The 26,871-nt window shown below is 43.0% G+C and overlaps 2 protein-coding genes across 2 annotated transcripts in view; one reads left to right on the top strand and one right to left on the bottom strand.

Annotated features, from left to right (window-relative positions):
• Positions 1–67: 67 nt before the first annotated feature.
• znf710b (zinc finger protein 710b) lies at positions 68–11,827 on the bottom strand. The gene is made up of 6 exons (XM_037247381.1): positions 11,638–11,827; positions 2,899–4,482; positions 2,263–2,454; positions 1,998–2,169; positions 1,651–1,841; positions 68–1,564 (listed from the first exon to the last, which is right to left on the bottom strand). The coding sequence occupies exons 2-5, from the start codon at positions 4,438–4,440 to the stop codon at positions 1,663–1,665; spliced, it is 2,085 nt and encodes a 694-aa protein (XP_037103276.1). The 5' UTR covers positions 4,441–4,482; positions 11,638–11,827; the 3' UTR covers positions 68–1,564; positions 1,651–1,662.
• Positions 11,828–25,014: 13,187 nt separating this feature from the next.
• LOC119120533 (semaphorin-4B-like) overlaps positions 25,015–26,871 on the top strand; it is a 33,474-nt gene continuing 31,617 nt past the window's right edge. The window contains exon 1 of the mRNA XM_037247503.1: positions 25,015–25,090. The gene's annotated coding sequence lies outside the window, so the exon portion shown is untranslated. The remainder of the gene's footprint in view (positions 25,091–26,871) is intronic.

Here is a 26,871-nt window from a genome sequence, read left to right as displayed (position 1 = left end):
AAGGGGTTAACAGTGGGATTCAGATTACTTCTAGAATCTAAAGACTCAATGATGACATGCAGGCAAGTCATTTAAACTAGAGATTTTTTTAATTAAATAATTCATAGTCAGTTCCCATGACATTTGAAGTCCTCATCAACTAGTCCAGTGATTCCCAACCGGGGTGCCGCCGTGGCACACTATTGTGCCTTAACAGTTCACGGGAGCTGCAGTAAATGATTAAATTCCAATTAATTTGTCAGGATATGATGTATTAATTACAAATATATCAATTAGGCCAGTTACATAAAGTGACAGGAAGAACAATGACTCGCTCTTCTATTTAATAGCCTAAGGTACAATAAATTATTTACCAGATCCCACTGGGTAAAAAATAATTTTCGAATGTGAAACGTGTGCCTTGGCTCAACAGGGGTTGGGAAACACTGACTTGGTCAACTGTTGCGATGGTTTTGTGTGCATATCGAAGTTGACTGACCTGCATGGCAGGACAGGGGAAGCAACAAAATTGTCAATAGAAGCAGGACTAGTCTCAGTCCACTTTTAACCCACATTTCTTTTGAACATGTACACAAGCCACACTTCGGGAGCTTTTCAATCAAACCTTTTTGACCAAACTGAATAGAAAGTAAAGTGAAAACAAGTTCTTCAGAAAACAAGCCTCCCGGAATGGCTTCGAACCACAGTTTGTCTTAAGTTTACAGTAACGGAAATCATATTGACAGAGCTTTTTACAATCTTGTTTCCTCCAGCCCAATGAATACCACCTTCTTTAAAACACTCCAAAAAAAAAAAATTTCTGAACAAAATCTTCATGACGTTTGCTCACTTATTCAAAAGGTTCAGAAAAAATAGAAGGTTAGATCATTCAAGTAAATCTAAACTGCATATTAACTTATTGGGGTGAAAACCTGCTGATTGGTGTAGATAAGAGGGAAACAAGGTGCTGATACTACTTCAGTCCTTTCACCACAAAGATTCCTGGAGCTCTCAAAAATATGAAGGGTGGACAAAAAAAAAAAAAAGGGAAGAAATTTACTAAGATGAAAGATTTAGACAGTAGGAATTTAAACAGAGGAAGGAGCACAAGAACTATTTTTTTTTTTGGTAGCGACTACAATGACTAATACTTTCGAGAAGTCCAGGTAACCTTTGTGATGTGGTGACCATATCTGAAGCGATCCTTTCAGTTCCAAATACCAAGAATTCTTTCAAGTTGAGGCATTTAAAAGAAATGAGTCTACAGAAGTGCACATTAGAACTGTCATGTTGAGTAAGTGCGTTCAAACCTAATAAGAGTGGAGGACGTATTAAAGATGGTGTTTAAATAGACTATATAGCGCGAGTACATTGTCGTTTTCAGTTCAGACAATAAGGGTTGCTTGTGCATGACATGACTCACATCAAATGTTATTGATGAATATGGAACTTTTTTTTTTCTTTTCTCATTTTTTGTAACAAAGCCACACACAACATATAAGGTTCGAGTCAGTGGTGTCCCAAAAATGAGCAGCTCAATGTCAGTTGTTGTTAAACCTTCTCTCTGGGCAAAATACACACACACACACACACACACACACACACACACACACACACACACACACACACACACACACACACACACACACACACACACACACACACACACGCTCGTTCGTCCACTCAGGGTGTGGTGTAGGTGCTGGTGTCCTTGCCGAAGTTGTAGTACTCCTCCATGTCGTCCATGTTGGCTGTCGTCAGCTTGGTGAGGTTTTGCGAGCCGTTATTTTCCATGTTGTCGCCGGACGGGAAGTTGAAGTTTTGCCCTTCGTACTCCGCCTGGCTCTCCATTTCAGGAAGTACTTCAGCGGAATAGAAAAAAAAAACGTGTTTATCTTATCAGCCAATCGGAGAAGGCTGTTTCCTGTGTCATTTTGAATAAACGCTGGTTTTCTGTGCCGACCAACCACCTGTTGAGCTTAATGACGTGTCTGTGTCATCGCTCCATACTTGCTCACCTTGTCCTTCGGGTGACACATCCATGCCGTGCTTGACTTTCATGTGCCTGCTTAAGTTGCCCTTCAGATTGAATTTGCTGGTGCAGTAGGGACACTTGAAGGGTTTACTGCCAGCGTGCAGATGCATGTGGCCCAGCAGGTTGTACATTCTGTTGAAAGACTTGCCACACACCTACAAACAATACACAAAAATATAGATATTTAAAAAATAAAATGCTACTATGTTAGTGAAGGACAAGTGCCACCCTGCTGGGCAAATACCGGCCTTGCATTTAAAGGGTTTGACGGGCAGGTGGACGATCATGTGGGTCTTGAGCGTTTGCTTCTGGATGAAGCTCTTGAAGCACACGTGACACTGGAAGGGCCTCACGCTGTTGTGGATCAGCATGTGTCTCTTCAGGTTGGCTGACAGTGTGAACTCTCGTGAGCACACTTCACACTTGTGCCCTTTCATGCCCTGCAAAGGTCGCAGAGAAATTTAGCCTTCGAACATGTGACATATAGGGTTAAAATGATGAGTTGCTAGATTCAAATGTATTCCCCTATCATTTGTGATTTCCCGAAAAACTCATCTATTTGCAGTTTTTGAGTGCAGGTTTCCAATTTGAAATTTTTGTCTTGGCGCCATCTTGTGGCTTTATAATTCAAAGCATCTTGGGCTAAACTGCAAAAAAGAGCTGGTGTGCTTTTTTCTGCAACCAGGTTAATTTCCTCCAAAGATTTGCTTGTTTTTCCCAATTGAGTTGAACATAAAATGTGGAGTGTTTTAAAATGATTCCTCTTGGTCTCATTTTCACCAGGCATTTGAACAGTGGTGTGAAGAGGTCATTATTAACCTTTTTATGCTAGACCCTAGCTGTCAATCCCACGAGTGACCCACAAATAGTGAAGACGAGCTTACCTTATGTGTGAGCGAGTGCTGGCGGAGGTGGTGCAGCTGCATAAACTCCAAGCCACATTGGGAGCAGGTGTAGGGTCTGGGGCTCTGGTGCTTCAACAAGTGGTTTTGGAGCTGACTGCGGTAGGCAAAGGATTTGTTGCACTCCGTGCACTGGAAGGTGTGGGGTCCCTGGTGGCTGGTCTGGTGGCGCTTGAGGTGGGCATAGGTGGGGAACTCCAGGCCGCACTGCGAGCACACGTGGCAACGGCCGCGCTCGTGCTTGACCTCGTGCGCCCGCAGCTCGCTGGGGTAGGCGAAGCCGCGGCGGCAGAAGCGGCAGCTGTACGGCTTGACGTCGGTGTGCTGCAGCATGTGGCGCTTCAGGTGGCTGGTCTGCGTGAAGCCCTTTTTGCACACGGTGCACTTGTGAGGCCGTGTGCCCTGGTGGGTCAGCAGGTGAGTCTGGAGGTGGCTGGGCTGCTTGAAGAGCTTGCCGCAGTGGGGGCACGCGTGCGGCTTGATGCCGTTGTGGCCCAAGATGTGCGTGACCAGATTGTACTTGGACGTGTACGACTTGTCGCACATGCGGCACTTCCAGCGCTTCAGGCCGTCGCCCACGTCCACGCAGTACGACTCGTCGATCTGGATGTTGATGTCCAGGCGGTCCACTCTGCGGCCGCCGTGTCGCCGGGGGGGCTGCGGAGGCTGGGCTTGCTGGTGCTGCCCCCCTCCGCCGCCGCCACCCCCGTCCGTCCACATCATATTTTGCCCGCCGTCTTCGTATTCGGTCGGCATGGACATTTCCCCCGAGTCGTAGCTGCCCACTTCGCTTGTCTGGAAGTAGCTGCTGATGGCTTCATCTTGCTGGTTAGGCTTCATCATGTTGTTGCCCTGATGATCTACCTCCTCCTCACCCTCGCGGACGCCTCCAGCGTGGCCCCCCAGGGGGCGCTGGCCCTGCAGTCCTCTGTGCTCCGCCCCTCGGTGGGCCACTTGGGCGGGAGGAGGAGGAGGAGGGTGCACGTGGGCGCCCGCTTGCTGCTGGTTGGACGCCTCCCGCTCGCACTCGGAACAGTTCTTGTTGGTTCCTCTCAGGGTGGCCGGGTCCACTTGAACCAACCCCCCCCTGGGAGCCATATTGTTAAGCATGTGGACGCATGAGGGCATGACAGAGTTCACCACTTCTCCTTTGATGTGAGGAACGGTCCCGTCAACACCTTGGAGGGTGTGGCGATCGGGGAGCACCATTTTCACATCAGGGTGCTGAGGTGGCCCCTGCTGCCACCGTCTCTGACTGCAGCTAGGTTGCATCTGTCCGTCCTCCGCCAAGTTGTCCCCGAGGTAATCTCCGTTGGCGCCGATGAGCTGGTCCGCGTACTCGTAGTCCACGGCGTCTACCGGTGGCGCCGGCGACTCTTTGGGCTCGCCGGTGTAGAAGCCGTTGGGTGCGATGGTTGCGCCGAAGACTTCATTCTGGGAGATGAGACCTAGCACGGCAGCCTGGGCCAAGGACAGCACGACCACTGGATCTGTTTGCGTGCCTGTGTCCACCAACCTGGCCATTACCTTGGGCTCACATCTACCCAGGCGCCGGCTCGCCTCCTCCTGGAATCACAGACACAGATGCTTAGTCATGAGAGCAAGGAAGAAATGCATACAGTAGATATTTGTTGTAGCACCAATACATGACATATCGACACCAATGCTAAATCCGGCCAATCTTCCAGCTGAGACACCATCCCTGAGCCAACAAGCTTGCCATGTGTTTTCCGCGTTGAGTGGGATTAGATGACCCACCAAGCTACACTAATCAACAAACGGCCTACGAGGGAAGGAAGGGAGATTAAGATTCAAAACAATCGGGGGGAAAATGTAACAAAAAGATGACAACAAAATAGATGGAGAGGAAAGATGGAAGCAGACAGGAGGGAGAGGAGAGGGGGGAAGGGCAGAGAGAGAGTGACGGAGGAGAAGAGGTTGAGAGCCATGCCACGGAAGGAGGAAATATATGTAGGGAGACAGGAGGGAAGATGATCAAGACAAAAAACGACAAGCAGACTGAAAAAAAAAAAAAGCCCTGCTTAAGGACCAATTGGAACAAAGTTTAAAAGCGCCTCAGTTAAACAAAAAAGCAACCACTAATGATGCCACTGTGAACTCACCACATTTCTTCTGCTGTGAAGCTTCAGGTGCTTTAAGGATCTCATCCCTGAGAGCGACAGTGCCGAGTGAGATGAGGCTCTCTCGCTATTTATACGCCGAGGAAAACGGGAGGCGGTACCTGTTTCGGCCTACCTCCCTTCATCTCGGCCAAACGAACAAGCCGGCCTTTTTTTTTTTTTTATAAAAAATAAATAAAATTAAACTGAAGCCTCATCACGAATGCTCGCCGACGAGCATCTTCTGTATTGCGAACATCCATCGTGCATCAGTGTGGAAAGGCGAAGACAAATGGGAGAGCGGAAGATGCTGTCAGGTGACTGACGTGTGGAAGAGCGAATGAAGAATGAAGGAGAGAAGAAAAAGAGGGAGGGGAGAGGAAGAAACCAGGGGATGGGAAGAGGGGAGCAGGATGTGGTAGAAGAAAATGAAGAAGAGAAAAAAAACAAGGGAAGACTCCTGCCATCGCACCTCCTTCACATTTGTTCGACAAATAAAACAGAGGGAAGAAAAAAGGTGTTAAAACTGCTCAATAGCGCCGACTGCAGGCCAAGGAATCCATTAACGGTATGCTCATAATGTAAAGGATAAATGCTCCGTTTTCATTGGCAGGGTCAAAGGCGTATCATTTCAACACTGTTATTGTTATCGATGTATTGGCAGTGGTGTCAAACAGTGTGACAACTACCACAGAAGCGGAAATGGCATGATGGAATGAGATCATTGTGCCAAAAGTGCGACAGGCAAACGTCTGTCCTGGCTGCTCACGACAATATGGCTTAAATGACTTTGAGACAACAACAATGGCGGTGAATCAGAGTGAGCCAGTATCACATTCTGGTGATAAGGATCAAATTGGGAAAATTCCATGGATTCCAGAAACTGGCTTGGGGGAAATCGGGAGAGACCTCACAGAGTCCATCCGAATATTTCTTGTTCTCGCTCGACGCCAGACACTTTAATCACACTGCGTCCTTACTGGCAGGGTACGTACGTTCATGTCACATTTCTTGAAAAAGTACAGACGCACTGGTTTTTTTTGTATGAAGTAGACCAGGCGGTGTCAGTGTGACACCACACTTTTTGAAGCTGAGAGCTTTTTTTTGGGTACTGATTAATGGGAAGAGCTTCCAAATTCATACACATTTCTGAAATAAAATAATCCATTCAAATTACCTTTAACAAGGTTATAAATAATCTAAATCAATATTCAATACTTTTTTTTTCCTTTAAAACTGACTGTTTACATTTTTTGAATGCCCACTTCAAAATCTTGAGGAAATCACCATGTCCCAGCACTGGGGAACTATTTTTAGAACAAACTATGGGAACCTCATTAGTGACCCTGGAATTAGATGAGGCACCTAGCAAATAAATTCAGTACAGTGTAAATTAGAGGAGTGGCGCTTATTTAAGGTGCTACGTAATCAAAATGACGACTGGCATTTTACGAGCAAAATCGAGAGTGAGTGTGATGTGGCAGTTAATTGTCTTTTTTTGGAGTGTGTTCCATGCAGCCTGTGAAGTAACGCTTTTAAAAATAGTCGAGGGAACAATAACATCTTGTGTTTTTGTGTGATATTTTTATGAAATTGTTAAGAGAATTCCATCAAGTAAATCAAGCGCATTTAATATACAAATAAAAAAGAAATATGGCATAATGTAAAAATTTATTTGATAATAATAATAATAATAATGATATCAAGATTTATTTGTTGAATCAATCAAACTATCAACAACATTGTGCTCAGGTCTTGATTTGTTTCTGCGCTGATCATATTACATCATTTTGAAGGTAAGCAAATGTATTTATTGATGCATTCAAAGCGCTTGTCACACACAGGATAAAGTCTGATCTCTCATAATATTTCCATCGGGTTGTGCTCTAGCCACTTGTTGCGTGCATATGCAAAACACCCGGCAGGTTTTGACCAAAGAGCAAGTGACTGGCGAGTTAAATAACGAGACTGACGTGCACGAAAAAAAACGGATCGACATTGTGTCTAAATTTTTGCCTTTGTCAAAGTTTGTATTTTCAATCTCACTCATTGGGGTGGCCGGAAGGGGGGAACAAACAACAGGATAGAGAGAACATGGAGAGAGAGAAAGGAGGAAGGCTGCAGAGGACAAAATGGGGGCACAATAGCGGAAGCAGGGGAAGAGAACAGATGACTGCATGGAATGAAAGAGAGATTGAAGGGGGAGGAGATAAAGAGAAACAGGCTGGGAGGGAGGGAGAGAGAGAGAGAGAGAGAGAGAGAGAGAGGTGGCAGTGGGGGAAGGGAGGATGGAGAGGAAGAAGGGAGGAGGAAAAAAATCAAAAAGGAAGAGAGGGAGGATGATTGGAGAAAGTGAAAGAGAAGGGTGACATGGTAGCAATGGAGCGAGAGAGGGAGTGAGAAAGAGGGGAGGGGGGAGGAAAGGGGAAATGAGAGAAAGAGCGAGAGAGAAAGAGAGAGAGAGTGCACAAAGCAAAGCCTCACAAAAACATGGCTGCAGCGAAGAGAGAAAAATGGGACTTGGGCATTGTTGGTTTGGGTGCTGCTCTGTTTTTTTTTCTTTTCTTCAACACGCGTGACAATTAAGCATGTGTCACCTGTCACCACCAGGCTGGCGTGCCATGTGTTCAAAGATCTTCCACGGACACATCATTAGGTACACTCGAAGAGTTTACTTGAAGATTAAACTGAATATAATAACCTTCAAAACGCAAACATGACCATTTGGGGCATTTTTTTTGTACCGGGCAGTACTGACTTGGTAATAGCAGGTACTATTTTTTAATATCAGGTCAGCTGGGGATACAAGTGTGGCGAAGCGATGCCATATCGGTGCGAAATTGCAGTCCTGCCGATCGCTCACCAGATGAGTACAGCCCGTTTCTCCGCATACGCTAGTATTGCACTTCCCCTTTGCTGCAATGTTTCATTTCCTCGCTTCCATCGCTCTCGTCTAGAATAACATTCAATATCATTAGCGCGGCCCACGGCAAGAAAACTTGCTGCGTTACAGAATGGAAAGCAGAGACGGCAAACAGACTTTCGAAATGCTTGTATGAATTGTTATCAGGCTGTTCCACTCCAGTCCTGGTGGTGGCAGTAGTGGTCGTTATGAAGTGGCCAACTGCCAAGCAAGCAAAGCAAAACTAAAAAGGTATTGTTATCTTCCTAACACACACCACTACATCGATTCCTACTAAGGTAAGTGCATCTTTTTTGCATTAAAAACCAAAAAAAGAAAACATTTAGCTTCCAATTAGAATAGCTCATCTTTCTATCCAACAACATCAAGTTGTAAACTCGATTTGAAGCGACATTGAGCATTTGTCAGTAAAAAAAAACAAAGAAAATGGCCACAACCAAAGTCAGTGTTACCACTGGTGCATTGATGGACAAAAAAAAGAGACATTGTTACAGAAAAGAGGAATGGAGGAAGCCATGTGTATAGGAGACACACACACGCACGCACAGACACACAAAAGCTAAAATTACATTGAAGCGGTCACAAAGTGGGCCAAGTCAGTCCCCCCCCCTCCAGAATGCACATGGAATAGTCTAATCCATTTAATCTTAAATCAATCTCGAGACCCCGGGAAACAGCCTGCTAACTAGCACACAAACAAATCTCAACAACACCTCAATCTGTTAATTTGTCAGACTGTTCTGCTGATGGTAAGAATCTTGGTTAACCCGTCAGCAGCTTTTGTTTTTGCCATTGTTTAGCTTTTAAAGTGTCCGTTTTCCTATTAGGCTTTAATGGTTAGCTGTCCATCTTATAAGAAAGTTAAGTTATATCTGTGGCAGTGTGTGACTAAAATTTAAGTTCTGAATTTGTTTGTCATATTGCATGCCAAGCCCCTAAAAATCCACTAGGCTCCTATGCTCAAAGCCCATTATTAACGGATTTACCAACGTTTCCTTTCAATAATGAGGCAATTACTTTCATGCAGCCTTTATTTTTCTTTTAAGGGTTTTCCTGGCACTCATTAAAAAGTAGAGTACGCTCAGCATGGTTGGAACGTACATACCCGACACATTTGGCTTGTCTGATTCCAGATTCATCAGCCTCTTTTTTTTTTAAAAACCCAAAAAAACTAAAACCCTGCCTGCAGCGCAGCAAAGCACCGCAATATGCTGACACCATCATCAACTATTCTAAATCTCTTAGCATGGCTGCATTATTTCAAAATGATAACTAACGGGCTGGGTTCACTATTTACCACTGCTGGACCTGAAGTATCATGCCATCATTGGAACAAAAAGAAATCTCATCATACTAATTCAGACTTCACAATTAAACATTGCTAATTCAAGTCACAATTCTCAGTGATTAAACCAATCACGCTGGTTAACATGTCAATAAAACATTTTGTTGTTGTGGAACTCGGCTGGGCTCTTCTCAACGCTAAACTTGAGTTCAGAATATTTATAGACATTTTCCAATTCCATGTAAAAATATCCTTTTTAAAATATAAATCTTTTGAAAAAGATATATATAATTGGGGAAGGACATTTAGTCAAATGTGTGCCACTTTGTGTGAATGAGGCTTAACTGCCACCATGACAAAGCTGTGCATCAATTTTAATACAGCAGCCAGTTAATTAATATTTAGCCAGCGGCCATTAAACAGCTTCATGCTATCATCAGCCTTGACAGCATTGCAGAATTGTGGACACTCAAAACCTGAGTAGCTTCAGACACTTAAATGAGTTTCTTGGTGAACTCTACACAGAGAAATCCATCAGGCCGAGTCCCCCCGTCCGCCGCCCCCCATCGGGCACTGAGAGAGGATGAAAGTCAAAGTGGCATCAAAATGGGTCACTTTGGCAACCAGCAGAAAATGTGCAGCACGAAGGAACATCTGCATCGTGCTGATACCAGAGTGACATTTTACTATCACCATCCATGACTCATAGACCGACAGGAAGAAGAAACGGTGTACTTATGTTTAGCGGCAGCCACTTTGTTTCCAGCACAGCACTGGACAGCTGAAGCAGGGTACACAAATACTGATAATCACGATTCATTTCAGCATTTTTCTTTTTTTTGGTTAAAAGTCAGCAAAGGCCAGATTGTCAAATGTCTCTAATGCTCTCACACGTTTTGATCAATTAAAAATCGTTACGTGCAGCTTACAGAATCAGCATACCATCGACTCTCGGACCAATAGGGTGACGTATTAGGACACACTTCTAATCAATCAATCAATCAATGGTTGCAACTGACACCTTTGTTCCTCTTCTTTTTCAGGAACCAGGTGCCCTAACATTTTTGTCAACATAGTTGGATCCTGAGGTGAAAAAGTCAAGTGTTGGTTGTTGCGGCCAGACAACACGAGGGAGTCGAGTGTCAAAAATTCCATGGGAAAAGGTGCGCCTAAAATGGAATCTTTATCACAAAGAACAAAAGCTGAACTGGAAAACATGCTAGGACACAACCACAATACCCCTCTTGGCAACTTCTACATAATAGCTTGGTTGGTAAGTAAATTCACCAAGATCCATCAAAACTAAAGAGACAGTGGTTTGTTTCCTTGCTGCCCGCAATCTCCTGTTGGATAAAACTACCAACCCAAACTACCTACCCAAGATGGAATTACCAGACTCTTGGTTGTTGTCGCTCGTTCCGAACGATGCACTCAATGCGTCATTTGTGCGGTTAGTTACCCAGCAAAACTAGTTTGAAGGCAGGTTCCGTGGCTCCTGGTTAACAAAAGCGCTACCAAAATGTACAACCAGTCGGAACAGCCTGTCATTTACGACTAACCTACGGTAATGTCGTTATTACAGTAGGACATGGTGTTACACTTGGAGGCCACATAGATAAATAATCAAACGGAAAGACGCTCAGTGCAGCGGTAACGGAGCATGCCTTCTTGTGTTGTGAGATGGAACTTTTGCACAAACTAGGTTGGAACCTTGAGAGCACAAATATCAGGACAGTAAACGAGGGGTCTCCAGTATTTTGCAGGAAAAATGTTACGTGTCGCCCTCAGAATGCAAGCACTTTCTGTACCCTATAAATATAGAACTATGTTGAAAACGTTTATGCCGTTTTTAGGCTCCTGGCATCAAAGTGCAATGTCAAGTGCACAAAAGTACCAACCAGTGAAAAGCCCGAATGACCCCGAGAGCACGATCGTATACTTTTAAATTATATTAACCGGTTAATATTCTGCGACAAAACAAACATCAAAAACATAAAACAACAGAACATTAAGTATAAGATCGGGGCCTGTGTGCGAGGCATCCCCGTGTTGCGGGGCTGGGATGGGCAGAGTGGGGCTAATGTGGCCTGGTAGCCCCGGCTCCTGCTCCAGCATGCGGCTCGTCCACCCCCTCCCTCGGTGCCGACTGTTTTTGGCACGGCCCGACCTGCCCAAATACACGAAAAATGCAATCGACCGTCTGTAGATCAGCTACGCCGCTTGTTTGTGGCACAACACAAAAAGAAGCGACCGCGGAAGAGATGTGGTGGTCAGCCCCCGAGCGGGGGAATCGAACCAAGTTACCGTTGAAGCAGTCCGAGCAAACACTTTCATAAGCGATCACCTCGCTCCGATGTCCGGGCGGAAGGAAACTAGCGAACATGGTAGCTTACCTGGTTCCAAAACGGGTTTATGGTGGCGACGAGACTGGTGGTGGTTTTTGAACGGAACGAAGCAAAGCGGTTGGAACGACGGACAGCGGCCGTTGTGTGAAGCAGGAGGGAGGGGGGAAAGGAAGAGGAGGGAGGGAGGGGAGGGGAGGGGAGGGGAGGGGAGAGGAGCTGACGTGATGAATAAACAAGAGCGCTTCCTTTCCTCCTTTCTCGCCCCTAAAACAATATTCTGGCCTCGAAATGTATTTTTTTTAATATATATATCGCGTTTGTAGCAGTCAACATAAATAGCAGATCTCACGTTTGTTTTTGGGGTTTTTTCAATTGTCTCTCGCGCTATTTGCACTAATGTAATACTCAAATTGACGTAAATGCATTTTTAGATGAGGCAAATGCAATCATAAAATGCTATTTAATGTTAAAAGTAAAATATGGAAGCCAATTTGACGTTTATAATGTTTACGATTTTGACGTCACTTGTGTCGTTTCGATGTGATCCACAAGATGGCGTCATGCCTTTTAGATTTACATAAAATGTCATATCTTCTCTTCTAGTCTATTCTCTCATGATTTTTCATGTGCACGAGTATAAAGTGTCATTTTGACTAATTAACAAGCACAATTAAGGCAGTGACCATAAAAAAACTTTTTTTTCTCTCGGTTTCCTTTTTTTTTTAGCTTGTGCTCTGTGAAAACGTCAATCTGGGACTGAATGGTAAGTTTTTATAATAATAATAATAATAATAATAATACTAATAATAATGACAGTCTGACTCCCGAGTCTTTCATTGTATGGAAGAGGATTCGGGCCAGTGAAGAAAAAAACCTGACTTTTTTCTCAGAATTTTGACTTTAAAGTGAGTATCTGAAATTGACAACTTGACACTAGGGGGCGTTAACACCCCATATTTAATCCTAACCAAAGCTGCCTCAAGTAGTATTACGTCTCAGTGAGGCCTCCTTGTGATTAACGTCCCTTCATTAGTTTTCTCTTGATTATGAGGGAGCATAGACTTCCTATTATATTCTGAGAGTTTAGGAGCGAACCATTGTTCAGAATCTCAGCAGTAAATCAATCGTTTCTGTGGTCACTGGGTTCAATTTCAGGAAAGATGGCCGCCATATTTATTTTGGATTAAGTCAGAGAATGAACAAGAAAAATGAGCACAACATGAGCAAAAATTAGATAGCCCTGAGTCGGGTGGAGTACAATGTGGAGCTCGTCGGATGCTCGCAAATTAACACTGTGGTGTTAGCTCGTATTTCGAACAGATTTGACTCAGCAAAAGAAGAAAATTATTAGTCCTGACCCGTGGACTCATAGAACTCTTTCACCAGTTCAGGGCAGAAAAACAATTGATGCTCACATTCAAAGTTTAGTATTCAATGAACTCATCATGCATGTTTCAGGAACGTGGGAGGAACCCAGAAATAAACGTGCAAACCCAGATAGCCCGTACAAATTGTTGCAAGCGCAGTAGCAGACAAACATTCAAATTCGAACCCTGAACCTTAGAACTGTGAGGTCGATGTGCTAACCATTAGGTCGCTGTGCTGCCCAAGCTTGAAATTACGATTTTCGACGATGCATTCTAATCTGGACCTGCATGGCAATGAGCTGAATGCATTTGTGATCGTGAATAAGTATTACTTGTGGGCGCCAAGGCGCTGCAATTGCCTGCCCACCTCCTCATGTCTTTCATGCACAAATAACCACAAGTAGGCAAATTGATTTTTGTTTGTCTCATATGGTTCCACTTTCCTTCAGGTAGAGCGAAGTTCAACCGGATAATAACGAGTGAGCATTAACCTCTTCTTCTGATCAAGACTTATCATTTTTGATGTGGTGTGCGTTGTTGGTCTTCACGAGATGGAGCTCAGTACATGCATGCCAATTATTTTTCCTCGCACCATGGGGTCTTGCGCATTTCATAAATAGGTAAGAAAATCAGAATGTATGTAGCCCACTTCAGAGACAATCTACCAGTAAATATTGGGTTGTCCATCCAAGCGAGCCACTTGCAGCTGACATCTGGTTGCGAGGATGTGAAGCATGTTGCATAACAGTCAATGAGAAACAGACATTGTGCGAGAGGAGGAAGAAGGAAGAATTAGCAGCGGGCCTCTCGGCCTGCATATCAACCCGTTGTGTCATCAAGTAGATTTAACAAAAAAATCACAGAATGAGCACGTGCGTGAATATAAAACACTTGCAAAATGATTTATTTGCTAAGAGTTTTGACTCATGTCTCGATAACGTTTGACTCGTTCCAAATGGCAAATATAGTGAGCAATTATGGAGATGTTAATACAAAAGGTAGATCAAAACCATATATGATTTATACTTTTGATTTCTTAAATGGTTGTTATCTTTAGAAGCTATTTTTCGTCATCTATCAACAACACGGAAAGAGCCAGATCGATACATTTATCAATCTGCACTGCGATCTGCTCGCAAAAGGCGGGACAATTAAGTATTCTTCAAGATGATTGGGTGACGTGACAATTTGTGCAGGCTACCAAACTGACCAATCACGGCAACGTAAATCCTGATCAGGAAGTAAAAAAAAAAACCAAAAACCCCAGAAACCTCTTTTCCAGTTCAAAGTCTACAAACGCCTCCAAAAAAGAAAACTGTGAGTAAATCTGCGAGAATTATTTGCTACTGGTGTCGCCATATTACTTTTTGTATTTTCCCGACGTTTCGTGTTTTAGCGGCATCTACATATCCCGCCCCCTCAATTACATTGTTGCTTTGTGATTGGTCCGGTCATCCAATTAGCGGGCTCAGGACAAGCTGCATTCTCTATTTTCGTGTTTTTGTGAACTCACAAATACTGTCATGATTCATCTTACATTGAGAGCTCTCTTCAAATTGTTTAGCAAACGTGGTTTTCTTTAATTAACACCCGCACCAATTAGTAACCGCATAATAGAGGGAGGAACACGCAACTGAGCATCTGTTCGTAGTACTTGGATCCACAGTATGTTTTGGTTGGGCGTAACAGAATGAGCTCATGGCAGTGCTTTGCTGAGATGTACATACAGGGCGTGTCTGGGTAGCTCAAATTCACGTTCGAATTCAAAACACATCCCTAGAGAATGCAGCTCGAGATTGCATAAAACTCTCTTTCCAAGAAAAAGAAAAGTTCTTTTTTTTTTGTTGTCTTTAAGCGCGCACGTTCCTGTGCAGCTGTTGCGGAAATTCGATTCCATATGTTAAAATTGGTTCAGTCTGCTCAGATCAGAGCTAATATGGTTTGATGGTGAGGAAAACATTTGTAGAACTGGTGGCACCATCTCATATAAAATTCATGCATGTGAGTTCACGAAACACGTGACCAAAGTTGGATGTGCGGTGTTTTAATATATAGAGGTTGCAATGTTATGAAAGTGGACACTTGTAAACAATGGCAATTGTCCCAAAGGAAATTAGCCGAGCTGTTGACATAACATAACATTCATCAGAGCAGCATATCTTCAGGAGAAGTTTGAGAATTTTTCTGGATAATACTTTGCTTTTTGACAACTAGTTAGTTGGCTGTTTAGCTTTAAATTTAGTTACAAATGCATGTGGAGGCTTACCAAAATCTGCCTGCTAACTACCAAATGAATAAAACTCAACAATGTTTTCCATTTCGCCAGAGTTTTCTCTCTTTGTCATGTTATGCTTAAATCAAAACCATAGATCTGTCACACCCTTTGTTTTGTGTTATTGAGTTGGGCTTTTTGTACATTGGGCTATGATGTGTTTTATGAGAACATTTGAGTTAATTGGCTGTTAGCAGGACACAGATTCATGTAAATCTTTTGTATTACAGATTCAGAAAAACAGTCGTGTGTGAGTCCACAATAAAGACCATTTGCAGATGGTGAAGCTGCAAACACAGACAACTTGACAGATTGGCCATCTCCTTCGACAACTTTACATCATCCATCAGGTCTGCTCGCATTTCCTTACAAACATACTTTTGCTAATCAACATTGTGCATGGCTTCTAGCAATGTGTATTCTTCACGCATCTATTTCTAAAGGGGCTGGTAGGAGCTGCTTTGATTGGCGACGAATCAATTTTCCTGTGTTCACGCCCACAACGGCGCAAAACGCCCATTTCTAACTGTGTGTCTGCAAATATACCAAAACGTAGTTGAATTGCCACGCGTACGTTTCATTAGGAAAATTCATGCATATTTTAAATTAGTATGTATCAAAGACACGGCAGCAAACAGGCTTGATGCTTGTACATTTAATCCTCAGATTGGAGCAGAGATGTGTGAACTCTAGCGGCAATGTCAACACCACAGCTGGTTCTCGCAGCATCTCAACAGTGAGCGAAAGGTTTACTTTAAGCCTTTTTGGAAGAGACCGGCAGTTAATGCCAGGAGCATCCCCTTGCTGACTTGACTCGTCTATTTAAGGCTACAAAGCTCAGGTTTAGTCTGCTCAGGAGTTCACCGTGTTAAATGTGGCCGTGTAGATAGGCTGTCTAGAGGGAAGATATGTCTTCATGAGGGGCCGTCATGGTGGTCTTTTCCCTTCTGCAGCTAGAATACATGTTTTGTTTTTTTTCACAGCCAGAAGCATTTATTTCCGGGAATCATTTCAGGCGAATAAAAGGTGCATTAAATGGTTTCAAAGTGTATTTATTAGCTAATTACCACCTGAATCCTCCTCGATAGAATGTTTGCTGTGCTTTTGCAGACGTGATAATGCCTCTGAAGGATATCCCTCATCAAATGATGGTGGAAAATAGAAATGGCATTGACCAGTCGCGTTTCCATGGCAACGCTTCGCTGTTCCACAATGCGTTTCATTTTTGACTCACAAAACCGCTCGTACTGTATGGAGAGTGTTAGATTGATTTTCATCTCAAATTTCACCAAATGAGCAAAATGAGGGTGTGTGACTGGAAGATTTATTAAGTTGCCACAAGTAAAAAGTGATTTTGGGAATGAAGCATCAAAATGCTTACATCAGCAACACGCAGGTCACCACAGCGCACCTCTGCCATCTGATGCGTGTGTCATTGATACATGTTCTAAAGTGTCCATTAGCTCGAGCAGTCAGAGGTTATCCTCATATCTGTAGCACCGACGATCGCTCGGTCAGCACATCTTGTTACGGCACCGAAACAAGAAGCTGTATTCATCCCAGAAGCAGGATATGCTCTAATTAGACTTAATTGTCAATGGGGATGTGACTCATGTGGTCGATGTTCAAAGCCTTTTTTTTTTCAAGTCTTCTACTTTTCTGTGACGTTTGAAGTCAGATTTTTGAGGTTTTTTTTCTTAGGGTTGACATTTGAAGACAAATGTAGCATGAAGTCATCACGCTTGAATTGCGCATGGTCACTTGGAGATAATCGTATTTTATGATCAGCAGACCATCTCGTAATGGCTTTTTTTTTTTTAATTGCGTTTCAACTTTTTGACACCAAACAATTTTCACTTATATTGACGTAACAGTATTCAATGTCACATTTTTCTTTGAATTTTCAAATATTCATGAACTTTCCCATGTTGGGTCCCACGCTAGGATCAGTTACACATCGTACCCATCCAGAAACTATAATATTTTATAGCGTCTCGATAAGTGGTTGTAAACTATCATGACCGCGTTTACCGTATTGTGTTACATAACCCTAACCCTAACCCTAACCCTAACCCTAACCCTTCTCATTCAGAAAATTTGGCGTATCTCAGCTGTAATATTTTAGCAACTCAGCACCCAGTTGAGAACTTCTGAGCAAGGCGACAGAAGACGCCGAAATGAAAAACATCAACACATTTTCTTAAAAAAGGAAAACTATCGACATAAATCATGCACTTATTTATGTTGCTGTAGAACACGAGGAGATGAAGCATGACGTTAAAGGGCAGAATTTGCTAAATGAGTTTATGATTCAGACACGATGTCATACGTATGCGTCATATCCTCTCATTCGAGTGAACGCCATGGGCCACTATGACACTTCTCGAGAAAGGAGTGTTTGTTCTCTGTCTGTCTCTTCAAATGTGTCAGCCCATCAATGATAGATGGACCTCACCTTCTTTCAACTCGACTCATCTTTCACCCACAGCTCACCTCCCAGAGGCTCAGTCAGTCAGCCTCCGTTTTTTTTCTTCCCACTGGTGCAAGTAGATGAAACTGAAGAGCCATTAAAATGCGGTTTTTATTTCATCCATTATAGTCTAATATAATTAAACAAATTCATTATGAATTGCTACTATTAAAAAAGAATATTCTATTCACAGAGGTCTGCACTCAAACTGGGTGCTCTTGTATTTTATTTTATTTTTTATAGCATGTGTCCACAAGTTACCATGGCGCCCTTGTATAAGAGCAGAAGGGTGATTATGACAACTCTACAGTGTAGCCCTGCCCCTGTCTGACCGCCATTCCGAGCAGCGGCGAAATAAAAAGGCTAATGCGGAGGCTGTAATTCTATGTTGTCACAGCCTATTGTGCCCAAGCCGAGGCCACGTCTATTCTCCTCTGGTGTTGTGTGTTAAACGCAAGGATGCCTCGACAGGCTCTGTTATGTTGAGTAGAAGCAGCGAGAATACATTTCCTCACAGGCGCTTCAGAAGTGAAGGAATGTTGAAAACCGTTGCTTGTAAATGGAATCATGCGTTTATCTCAACTGACACATTGCTGCGGTCGGCGTCGTGCAAATATGAGCAGTTTGTAATTAAAATGACTTTTGTTGCTAATAGTCTTTTTTTTTTTTTTGTGCTTTTTCACATATGGCATATTATATTCCAAAATAATTATTTGTAATAACTCACTCCATCCATCCATCCATCCATCCATCCAATTTTAGCTAGCTAGCTAGTTGACATGAGATGAAATTGTTACCCTGATGCTTCTGTGTCGTCAAGGAAATAATATATATAGTAAATTATAGTAACTATAATTACAGAAAATAATGTTTTTTTTTCTTGGTGTGATGAGCAGCTGGGTTCAAAGTGTCCTCCACCCCCATCAAGTCTTCCCCACTCCTCCTCCATAGATGCAGCCTACACCTCCCTAAAGGGAGGACAAGCAGAGCGTGGCCTGAATGTAAAGTGTCCCTAATGATGCCATGTGCTTCTATGTGCATGGTCTATCCTGTGGATCTAATACAAGAGCTGTACCACCAACAATATTTGATTGACAGCGCCACTGAGGTGTTAATTCAATGATTAGCATTGAATCACCGTGGTTCATTTATTCCAGCTTTGTGGGTCCCTATACATGCCCGAGAACTTGTCAATTTTAACAACATGGATTCTTGTTGTTGTAGTTTTCAATGTTTTATTTTTTATTTTGCTACATCTCAGTTCTGCCAAATGTTGTAGCCGGTGAATCAGGGTAAACATCTCCCCACCCTTTTGGTATGGAGTCAAACGATTATGCACACAGCATGCAGCCATGAGCCAGAATCTACTCGCTATTTAGCCTGGAGCATGTTGACCTCATCAACATGAGACTCCTAAAAAAGGTTGACATCATGGATAAATGATCCGCTGCCTTAATATTAATCCACTAAACCCTTCCCTTTATATAACGGACCTCCAAAGTCAAACAGTTCCAAAGTCAAGTACCATTTGGAGTTCAAACCAAACGCGCTGAAAAGTAATCGGCGACTTCGGGAGGTGATGCGAGCGGACTATCCCAGAAATAGGCCGGCCGTTCGGAAAAATCAATTTTCCCGACATTCCCGATGGCCACCACGCCCCTTGCCTGTGATGGAGTGGCAACCAGTCCAAGTTGTTGTCTGTCTGTCACTCAAAGTCAGCTGACCTAGATTAAGTAAAATAGAAATGGATAAATAGATGGACTTGGCACAACGTTAAAAGGAAAACATCCAAAAATGGTACCACTATTGGTGCGTTTGAGTTTGGAGGTTTCCAGCTGTAAGGCCGATTTTTTTTCCCCACATCTGAATGAATATTTTTTCCTCTCAAATACCTTCCATCAGCATTTTCCTCATGTGCCCAGCATATAATCGTTCTCGTGGATGACTGGCTGCAGAGCTGATTAATCGGCTGGCTGGACACACTTTTCAACCGGGGAACAGCGCCGCGATTGTGTGACAGCACGGCGGATTTGCGGAAGCCTCTGACTGATCCAGGTGGCCGACTGTCGGCCGCCCTGGCTGGCTGACAAGCTCATCCGTTTGCTGTTACCCGATGGAAAAGACCGGAATGATTTTGAATTTGACGGGAGGCAGCACGGTGCCTTGTGGTTAGCACCCGACACGTCTGAAGTTCTGAGTTCGAAACTCTGAATCAACTTTTCTGTGTGTGAAGGTTACATGTTCTCCCGGTGCTTGTGTGGGTTTTCTCTGGGGACTCAGTCTTCCTCCCACATTCCAAAAAACATTTTAGTGAATGTTGTGCTTTGTGAATCCAGCTGGAAAAGTGTTCCAGAAAATGGATGGACAATTGTGTAATTAGTGTGTCTTTTTTTTTTTTTAGAATAATCTAAAATGATGGTGTTCATAAATGTACACATTTTTGGATTAAAAACTTACTAGCATGTTTTCAATCCTAACGGACCACACTTGAGCACACTGATGAAGTTGGATCAACGTTGTTTTTGTCTTTAAACCTCATGTGAGCCACAATCCCTTATAAGGTGAGGGTCACATCTTTCGACTCAATGGACCATTCAGTCAATCTTGTTTTTAACGTTGCATGAAAGGGATTAGAATGATAAAGATGATTTGATTCTAGGTTTTTTCACAAGTTATCTCCTTAGGTTACGCCAATGATTTTGTCTGTCCAGGCCAACGTCAACAAAACAAAATGTTCCGCACGTGACCTCGCAGTCAAGGATCTCGGCGAGACAAGTCCTTATTTGTCCCTGTTTCAATCTCTCTTAACGCACACGCTCTGACAACTCTGAGTCTGTCTCTCGATTATCAAACGAAGACTAAATAATCTCTTCACTGTAATAACACGCAATAAGAAAATAACATGACAGAATTAGCATAAAATATTTTGCTGCTCCAAAGCCAATGCATTTGTGTTTAAGAAAAATACTGCAAGGTGACAATTAGCTCCTTCACTGCTAAATCTTTAACGTCTAAAGCTGTCAATGGCGGTGAATGAATGAGGTCACTCTTACAATCTTGTAGAAACGACCATTAGGCGTGACCATTTTGCAGTAAGTGCTTTCCGCCCTGCTGTTATCAGCTCAACATCTGCTTTTGCTCTTAAAATTGTACCCGGGCCTTGATGAATTACACTTCCACTCGGCAAGAACAATGTGCTTTTCAAGTGGCTCAGCCGAGAACTGACTCGTAAAAGGTTTGGTGCGCAACTTGAATAAATATCACCCGAGTCGTTTGAAAGTAATACCTATTAGACGATCAAAACTGAATTCAAATCTGACAATGTAGACCTACTGTATGGTTGCTAACAGGAAACACGTTTTGCTAGCGGTTAGCATGTTTTGAGGTTGTGGGTTTGAATCTTGGCCCTTCCTGGTAAATTTAGCACGTCGTCCCTGCGCTTGTGTGGATTTTCTCCACTACTTTGGTTGCCTTCCATTTTACGGAAACATGCATGTTAGCATTTTCCAAAAACGTGCATGTTAGCATTTTCCAAAAAACATGCATCAAATTATCCCTAGATGTAAAAATAGACAAATGGATGGATAGTATAAGCAGTAGTCATCCCCTAATATCCATTTAAGACCACTACATGCAATACATTGTGGACTAATGGCTTTTATAATTTGTAATTAGGCCTTATTCTCATGTAAACGTACTTGAAATGATGCACCGCGTGTCATGCGCAGCGGCAATCAAGACATAAATTCACACTTATCAGCTGGAACCAGGGCGCTCCCCAAACGAGGGAATTTGATGAAAAATATTCTTTGCTGGCAATCTGCACATAGCCTTCTGTATTTTGCAAAATGTTCACGTGGAAAGAAATTTCTTTAGGCTCGGAGAAATCACAGGATTCTACTGCCTTGTCATCCAGTTCACCCGTTAAGGTTCCCAAATATGGTTCCTTCGCCTTAAAAAAGCTTCACTCAATAACATTAGCAGCTCATAACTTTCTTCTGTTCTCATGCAGTCATGAAGAAGACTCGATTCACTTCCTGTTGAGCTTTTGATTCTTTTTTTTTGACAACCCACGGTCGTAGGAGTGTCGCGTTGGAGGCGGGCAGGAAAGGATGAGCATGTGCACCTTTTTCGAAGAAAAGTCCTCCAGCTGCTCGGAGGCGAGAACACAAGTCACCGTTGTGTCCCCTGGAGAAAGAGAGAGAGAGAGAAAAGAGAGCGAGAGAGAGAGAGAGGCCCGGCTGGCCTAAGGTTGCCAAGGCAACAGGGAACAGTGTAGGCATGGTGAAAGAGCTGACAGGGATGAGTGGCGACGCCAGGGGACACCTTTATGCATGAAGACACTGACTTTTGGAGGAGAAATAGAGAAATATACTTTTAAAACAAATCGAATTGCGTTATTAATAGCACCGCTTAGGCGCCGTCCCGAATCGAAGGGCACAATGCTCGGGATCGAATCTTGCGGGCAGCCGCGGAGTATATTTTACGCGACCCGGTAAAGGATGAGCGACTCATTTCTTTTATTCCTGCAATATTAAATACAAAGTCTGCAGCATATTAAATGTGGTTACACTTAAGATGGTGTGAAATTATTCACAAGATTGATGAAAAACTTCAATCGACTGTTACGCTTTAAGATTAGTGTATGTCCACTTCTAAAACATTGGTGTCAAACTCAAGGCCCGGGGGCTACATTCGGCCCGCTACATACTTTTATGCGGCCCCGCGAAGACAAATTCGATTTACATCAGTACTAAAATCGCAAATTGCCTTCACTTTTAAAAAATAGAGCTATTGCTAGCTTTTTTTTTGACCATTCATATTTTCAAAATATTTGAACATTTTTTACTTGTTTCAGATTTGAAAATTATTCATCATTTTGTTGCGTAGTCTATACTGTATATATAATATGAGGAGTTCATACATTTATTTGGGTTGACAGCTTCTTCTCAACAAAAATGAGTTTGACACCCGTGCTCTAAAAGGAATCGGTAAAGAACATCTGAAATCTTTGTACAAGAGTTTTATCTTCTTGTTAACGATTAATCCTCGAAGGAGGTCTGTAGTGGTGTTATTCTAGTTGTCTCACTGTTTGTCGAGTTCGCTAACCTTCTTGTGTGTTGACACAGTGGCCTCGCTCTTCATTTGTCTCCAGCTGTTCTCTGTCTACATTTGCTTGTACTTGTTTCCACGCTTTAAAAAAGAAAAAAAAAAAAAAACTCCCACATTAGCTCATCTTCCTGCTTGCCGGATGTAGCGTTCAGCCAAAAAAAAAAAAGGCCCAACATTTTTCGAGAAGTCTCCCTTAAAGTGTCCCAAAGCAGAAGTGACAAATTTGGACGGCTCCAGCGAATTACCCAGAAAGCCTTGTTGACTTTACAAACTACACCTTCCTCAGACAGCTTAGTTTTGTTTTGAGGCAGCTTCACTGGAATCAGGAAGATATACAGCGCCAGCGTTGTGTTTTTCTTTTGCCTTAAGTGGATGTTAACATGTGTTTCTAAATGCGCTTTCCCAAAAATGATATTGTTCGCAGTGGGATGACGCATCCCACGTCTCTATTTCCTGCAGCGTCTGTTGGCATCATAATAAATAGGAACACGTCAAGAACGTTGCGATGGAACAGCCTAAATTATTCACTTCCATTAACACGGGCGCCCATTACACATTCGATTTGTTTAGGCCGCAAAATGTCCGCGAGCGATCGATCATAAACAGGAAGTGAAGAATATACATAACCAATGAGGGCTCTATTTTAAACATGCTTTATCTAAAAAAAAAAAAAAAAAGACATATTATGCTTTTTTGGCGGGTGTGGAAATGGGTTTATTTAAAAAAATAAAATAAAATAAAAAGGTTGTTAGTGCTTCTCTCAGCATTATTGACGTGATTTCAACACATGAATTCTGACTTTGAAGTATGATACAGTTAGTTAAGGCGGGGCAAAATATCAATACAACAATGGATCATACCGTGCAAGAGTATTGATACAGCAGGATCAAAATATCTATACAGTATGTTAACATGCCGGCGGTTCTGCCTCGGTGGTATTGATTTCTTCATGGCTCAATACTTCAGGGCGCCTCATGGTGGCGCTGATCAAAGCTAAATATCCTGAAATGTTGTTTGATATCCTTAACTTTGAGCTTGTCAGGTTTTTCTTGGAACAGCTCAGTATTCCCTTTGCTACACATTTTGGGAAGGAATTACAAATCGGATACCTTCTTGTTCATATTTTGCGTTTGGAAAGAAATGAAACATTTTAAGGACTTTTAAACTTCTCAAACTTTTTTTGAAACACACCGCTACTGCAAATAGCTGTGTTCTCAATTTAGCTGTTTTAGACTCACTTTATTAGTACTGCAAAACTTTACCAACTATTTCTGCTGCGTTCCCTCCCACATCGGCGCCAACGCCCCCTTCTACCTACGCACACAGTTCAAATGTGACACTGTCGATGTGATTGCTTATCTGCCGTGTGATTGACTGGCGTCCAGGCTCTTGTCCGAAATCAGCTGGGCTAAGCTCCTACCGGGATGGATTGTATGCACCTAGAAATCCTTGGAAGAGGTCTCCAGTTATCTTCTAAGACGTAGCCACACTATCTCCTAACTTGATGTGTCTGCTTTCTCCATCCCGACCTTGATGCGAGGCCCCTGCGTTTACGCCTGCCGTGTGAGACTCTGATTTAACGGCGAGAGAAGGACTTCCTTATCAGTATGTTTCCCGTGCGGCTGCTGTCTCACTCGTGCTGTTATGACCCTGAGCTGTCATTGTTTTTACTCCTGACACCCTTTTCCTCCAAAATACTCTCCCTCACTTTTCCTTTTTAGGCTCCACTAACAGGTGATGTCTGTATGCTCTTGCGCAAAAGCTTTTTCCACACCCGAAAATGTCAACGCCAAAGACGTCCATCAACGCTGGTTCAAACTGACAAGCGAGCCATTAGGGGCGTTTGAAAAAGGGCGTTTTCGCCAATGTCCATCTGCTGTTCACTTTTAGCTGCTATTACATGATGAAAGCTTGCTTTATTTACTGTCTCCCTCTCAATGGTTGTTAATCACAGCTCTGTGCAGGTGCATCATGACCATGTTTAATCATCCTGCAGAAAATATACAAGGACACACACACACACACGGGCGCACACACACCTTCCCCCACCCCCTGCAGAACACAACCGTTCTCTTCGCCCATGATGTAATGCTAGCAAACCCCTCCTCTGCCATCTCTCACACACCCTCTCCTTCCCTTTCGCCTCTTTCTATTGGTGGCTCCAGTCTGCATCTGCTGGATCAGCACACACACATGCACTCACTTTACACACCGGTAGGAAGAGGATGAGGAGGGGGATTCCGCCGCAACGGCAGGCTTCGATTACTCCACCTGGCTGCGGTGAGTCCCTCTTTTTTTTTTTTTTTGTGATACATGACAGGCGGCCAGTGTGGCTCACACAAAAGGATGCTTTTACTTTGTCGTTCAGGGGGTTGATGAAGTGGAGTGAGAAAGAGCACCGGTGCCGTGGTCGTGCATCACACTGAGTCAGCTTCTTGGCTGGTGCGTGTGTCTTAAAGTCGTTTATCAAAGATGGCATGCGCTCGGCGGCTGCTAACTAGGAGGGATGTCGGTCACCTTGTCGGGAGATAACGCGCGCTGAAGATGCTGATGATGAGGAGGCTGCGTTAAGTTCTCAGGGAGGAGTGCAGTGATGTAGTTTGCGGTGAGTCCTGGCCAGCTACACAATGAAGATGCATTGGCTACTAATAAAGCCCTGACACTGTCATTATGTGGAGGGTGTGCGTGCGTGCGTGCGTGCGTGCGTGCGTGCGTGCGTGTGTTTGTGTGAGAAACATATGCATGGCTCCTCCTTGTCCCTGAAGTCCGCGGAGCTCATTCACTGGAAGGCTCAGTGGGATTTAAAAAAGGAAAATGAGTTATTTTATCCTGACCTCAACCTTTGAATCCCACAAGAGCATATCTTTTTTAATCTATTTTATTTTATATTTAAAATGAATTAATTGTATTATGACCTCAGCGCATTGAATTCCAAAAGAACTGAATTTATTTTAAATCTTATATTCAAAACCCCTCCTTCCCAAAAACTTTATTTCGCTTACTTGTTTCAAGTACTTTATTTTTTGTTTAATTTAGTTTTCTCTCTATTTATGCAATTTTACTTCATTTGTCATTTAGTTGATCAAGATCTCAAACATTGTATTCATTTTTTATAATTCATAAATCAAGTCTAAATAACAAATCAATTTTAATTTTTAAAATGTTACAATTATTTTGCATTTCCAAATTTGGGTACCACCTGCAATACCGCCAGGGCCACTAGAGGGCCGCGGACCACCGGTTGACAATAACTCATTTAAAATTCATTTATGTTGTCATTTGTCTTTTATTATTAATAATATTTTTAGTAATTCATTTTCTATTATGATTCCACGATAAATGCATTTTTATGTGGTATAAGTTGGTATCTTTTAAAACGTGTGACATAATTTCATTAAATGATAACATACTTTACACACCCTATTTTTTGCCTCGATGAAATTAGAAATCAAGCCTTGTCTCATGCAAGTAAACGACCTTATACCCCACCCTGTATCCTGCCATGTCAATGGCGTGTTCAGCTTTCATTCCCATGACAACCGGGGGGAAAGCCCTGATTGCAGTGACTTCCTCTTGAGCCAAGAGCGCCCATGAAGACCATAAAAGCATTTTTACTCATGGAGGCAGTACATCATGCACTACTCTGGGGGTTGCTGCATGCCTGTGCCTCTTCGTGCTCCAGACAGGGTGTGGTAAACCCAAGTATTCTTGCAGTTCACCATTTGGAAATGTACCCGTTTTTTTTTTTTTTTGGTAGCGGTACCTCAATGTAGCTATTTGAGGGGGAAACTCACCTATTGGCAAGAATAGGTAGATCACAAAAGATTTCGAGACCAAACTATTTGTCTACAAGCAATGAAAAAGCTATTTTCTCCAATAACATGTCCCTTTTAAGATTATCTCTCCACTTCATGTGGTTGTCATTGATTTTCCCCCAGTGAGTCGATCCATCATTTCAAAGAGCTATCGAGTCAATCTGTAGAGAAGTTTAATCCAGCTGCAGCAGCAACAACACGCCGGATAATCAACGTGCTGCTCTTCAATTAACCAGCAAACAAATG

The sequence above is a fragment of the Syngnathus acus genome, chromosome 3, assembly GCF_901709675.1.
Source record: "Syngnathus acus chromosome 3, fSynAcu1.2, whole genome shotgun sequence".
Taxonomy (NCBI): Eukaryota; Metazoa; Chordata; class Actinopteri; order Syngnathiformes; family Syngnathidae; genus Syngnathus; species Syngnathus acus.
Note: the sequence above shows the minus strand (reverse complement) of the source record. Positions and strands in the feature narration are given on the sequence as shown.

What these genes read in the sequence shown, in the direction of transcription:
- znf710b (XM_037247381.1), bottom strand. Translation starts at nt 4,440, where the DNA reads ATGGCCAGGTTGGTGGACACAGGCACGCAAACAGATCCAGTGGTCGTG. An exon ending in AGCACTCGCTCACACATAAG is followed by an intron (nt 2,455 to 2,898) that starts GTAAGCTCGTCT and finishes CGACCTTTGCAG; the next exon opens with GGCATGAAAGGGCACAAGTG. An exon ending in TCAAACCCTTTAAATGCAAG is followed by an intron (nt 2,170 to 2,262) that starts GCCGGTATTTGC and finishes TATTGTTTGTAG; the next exon opens with GTGTGTGGCAAGTCTTTCAA.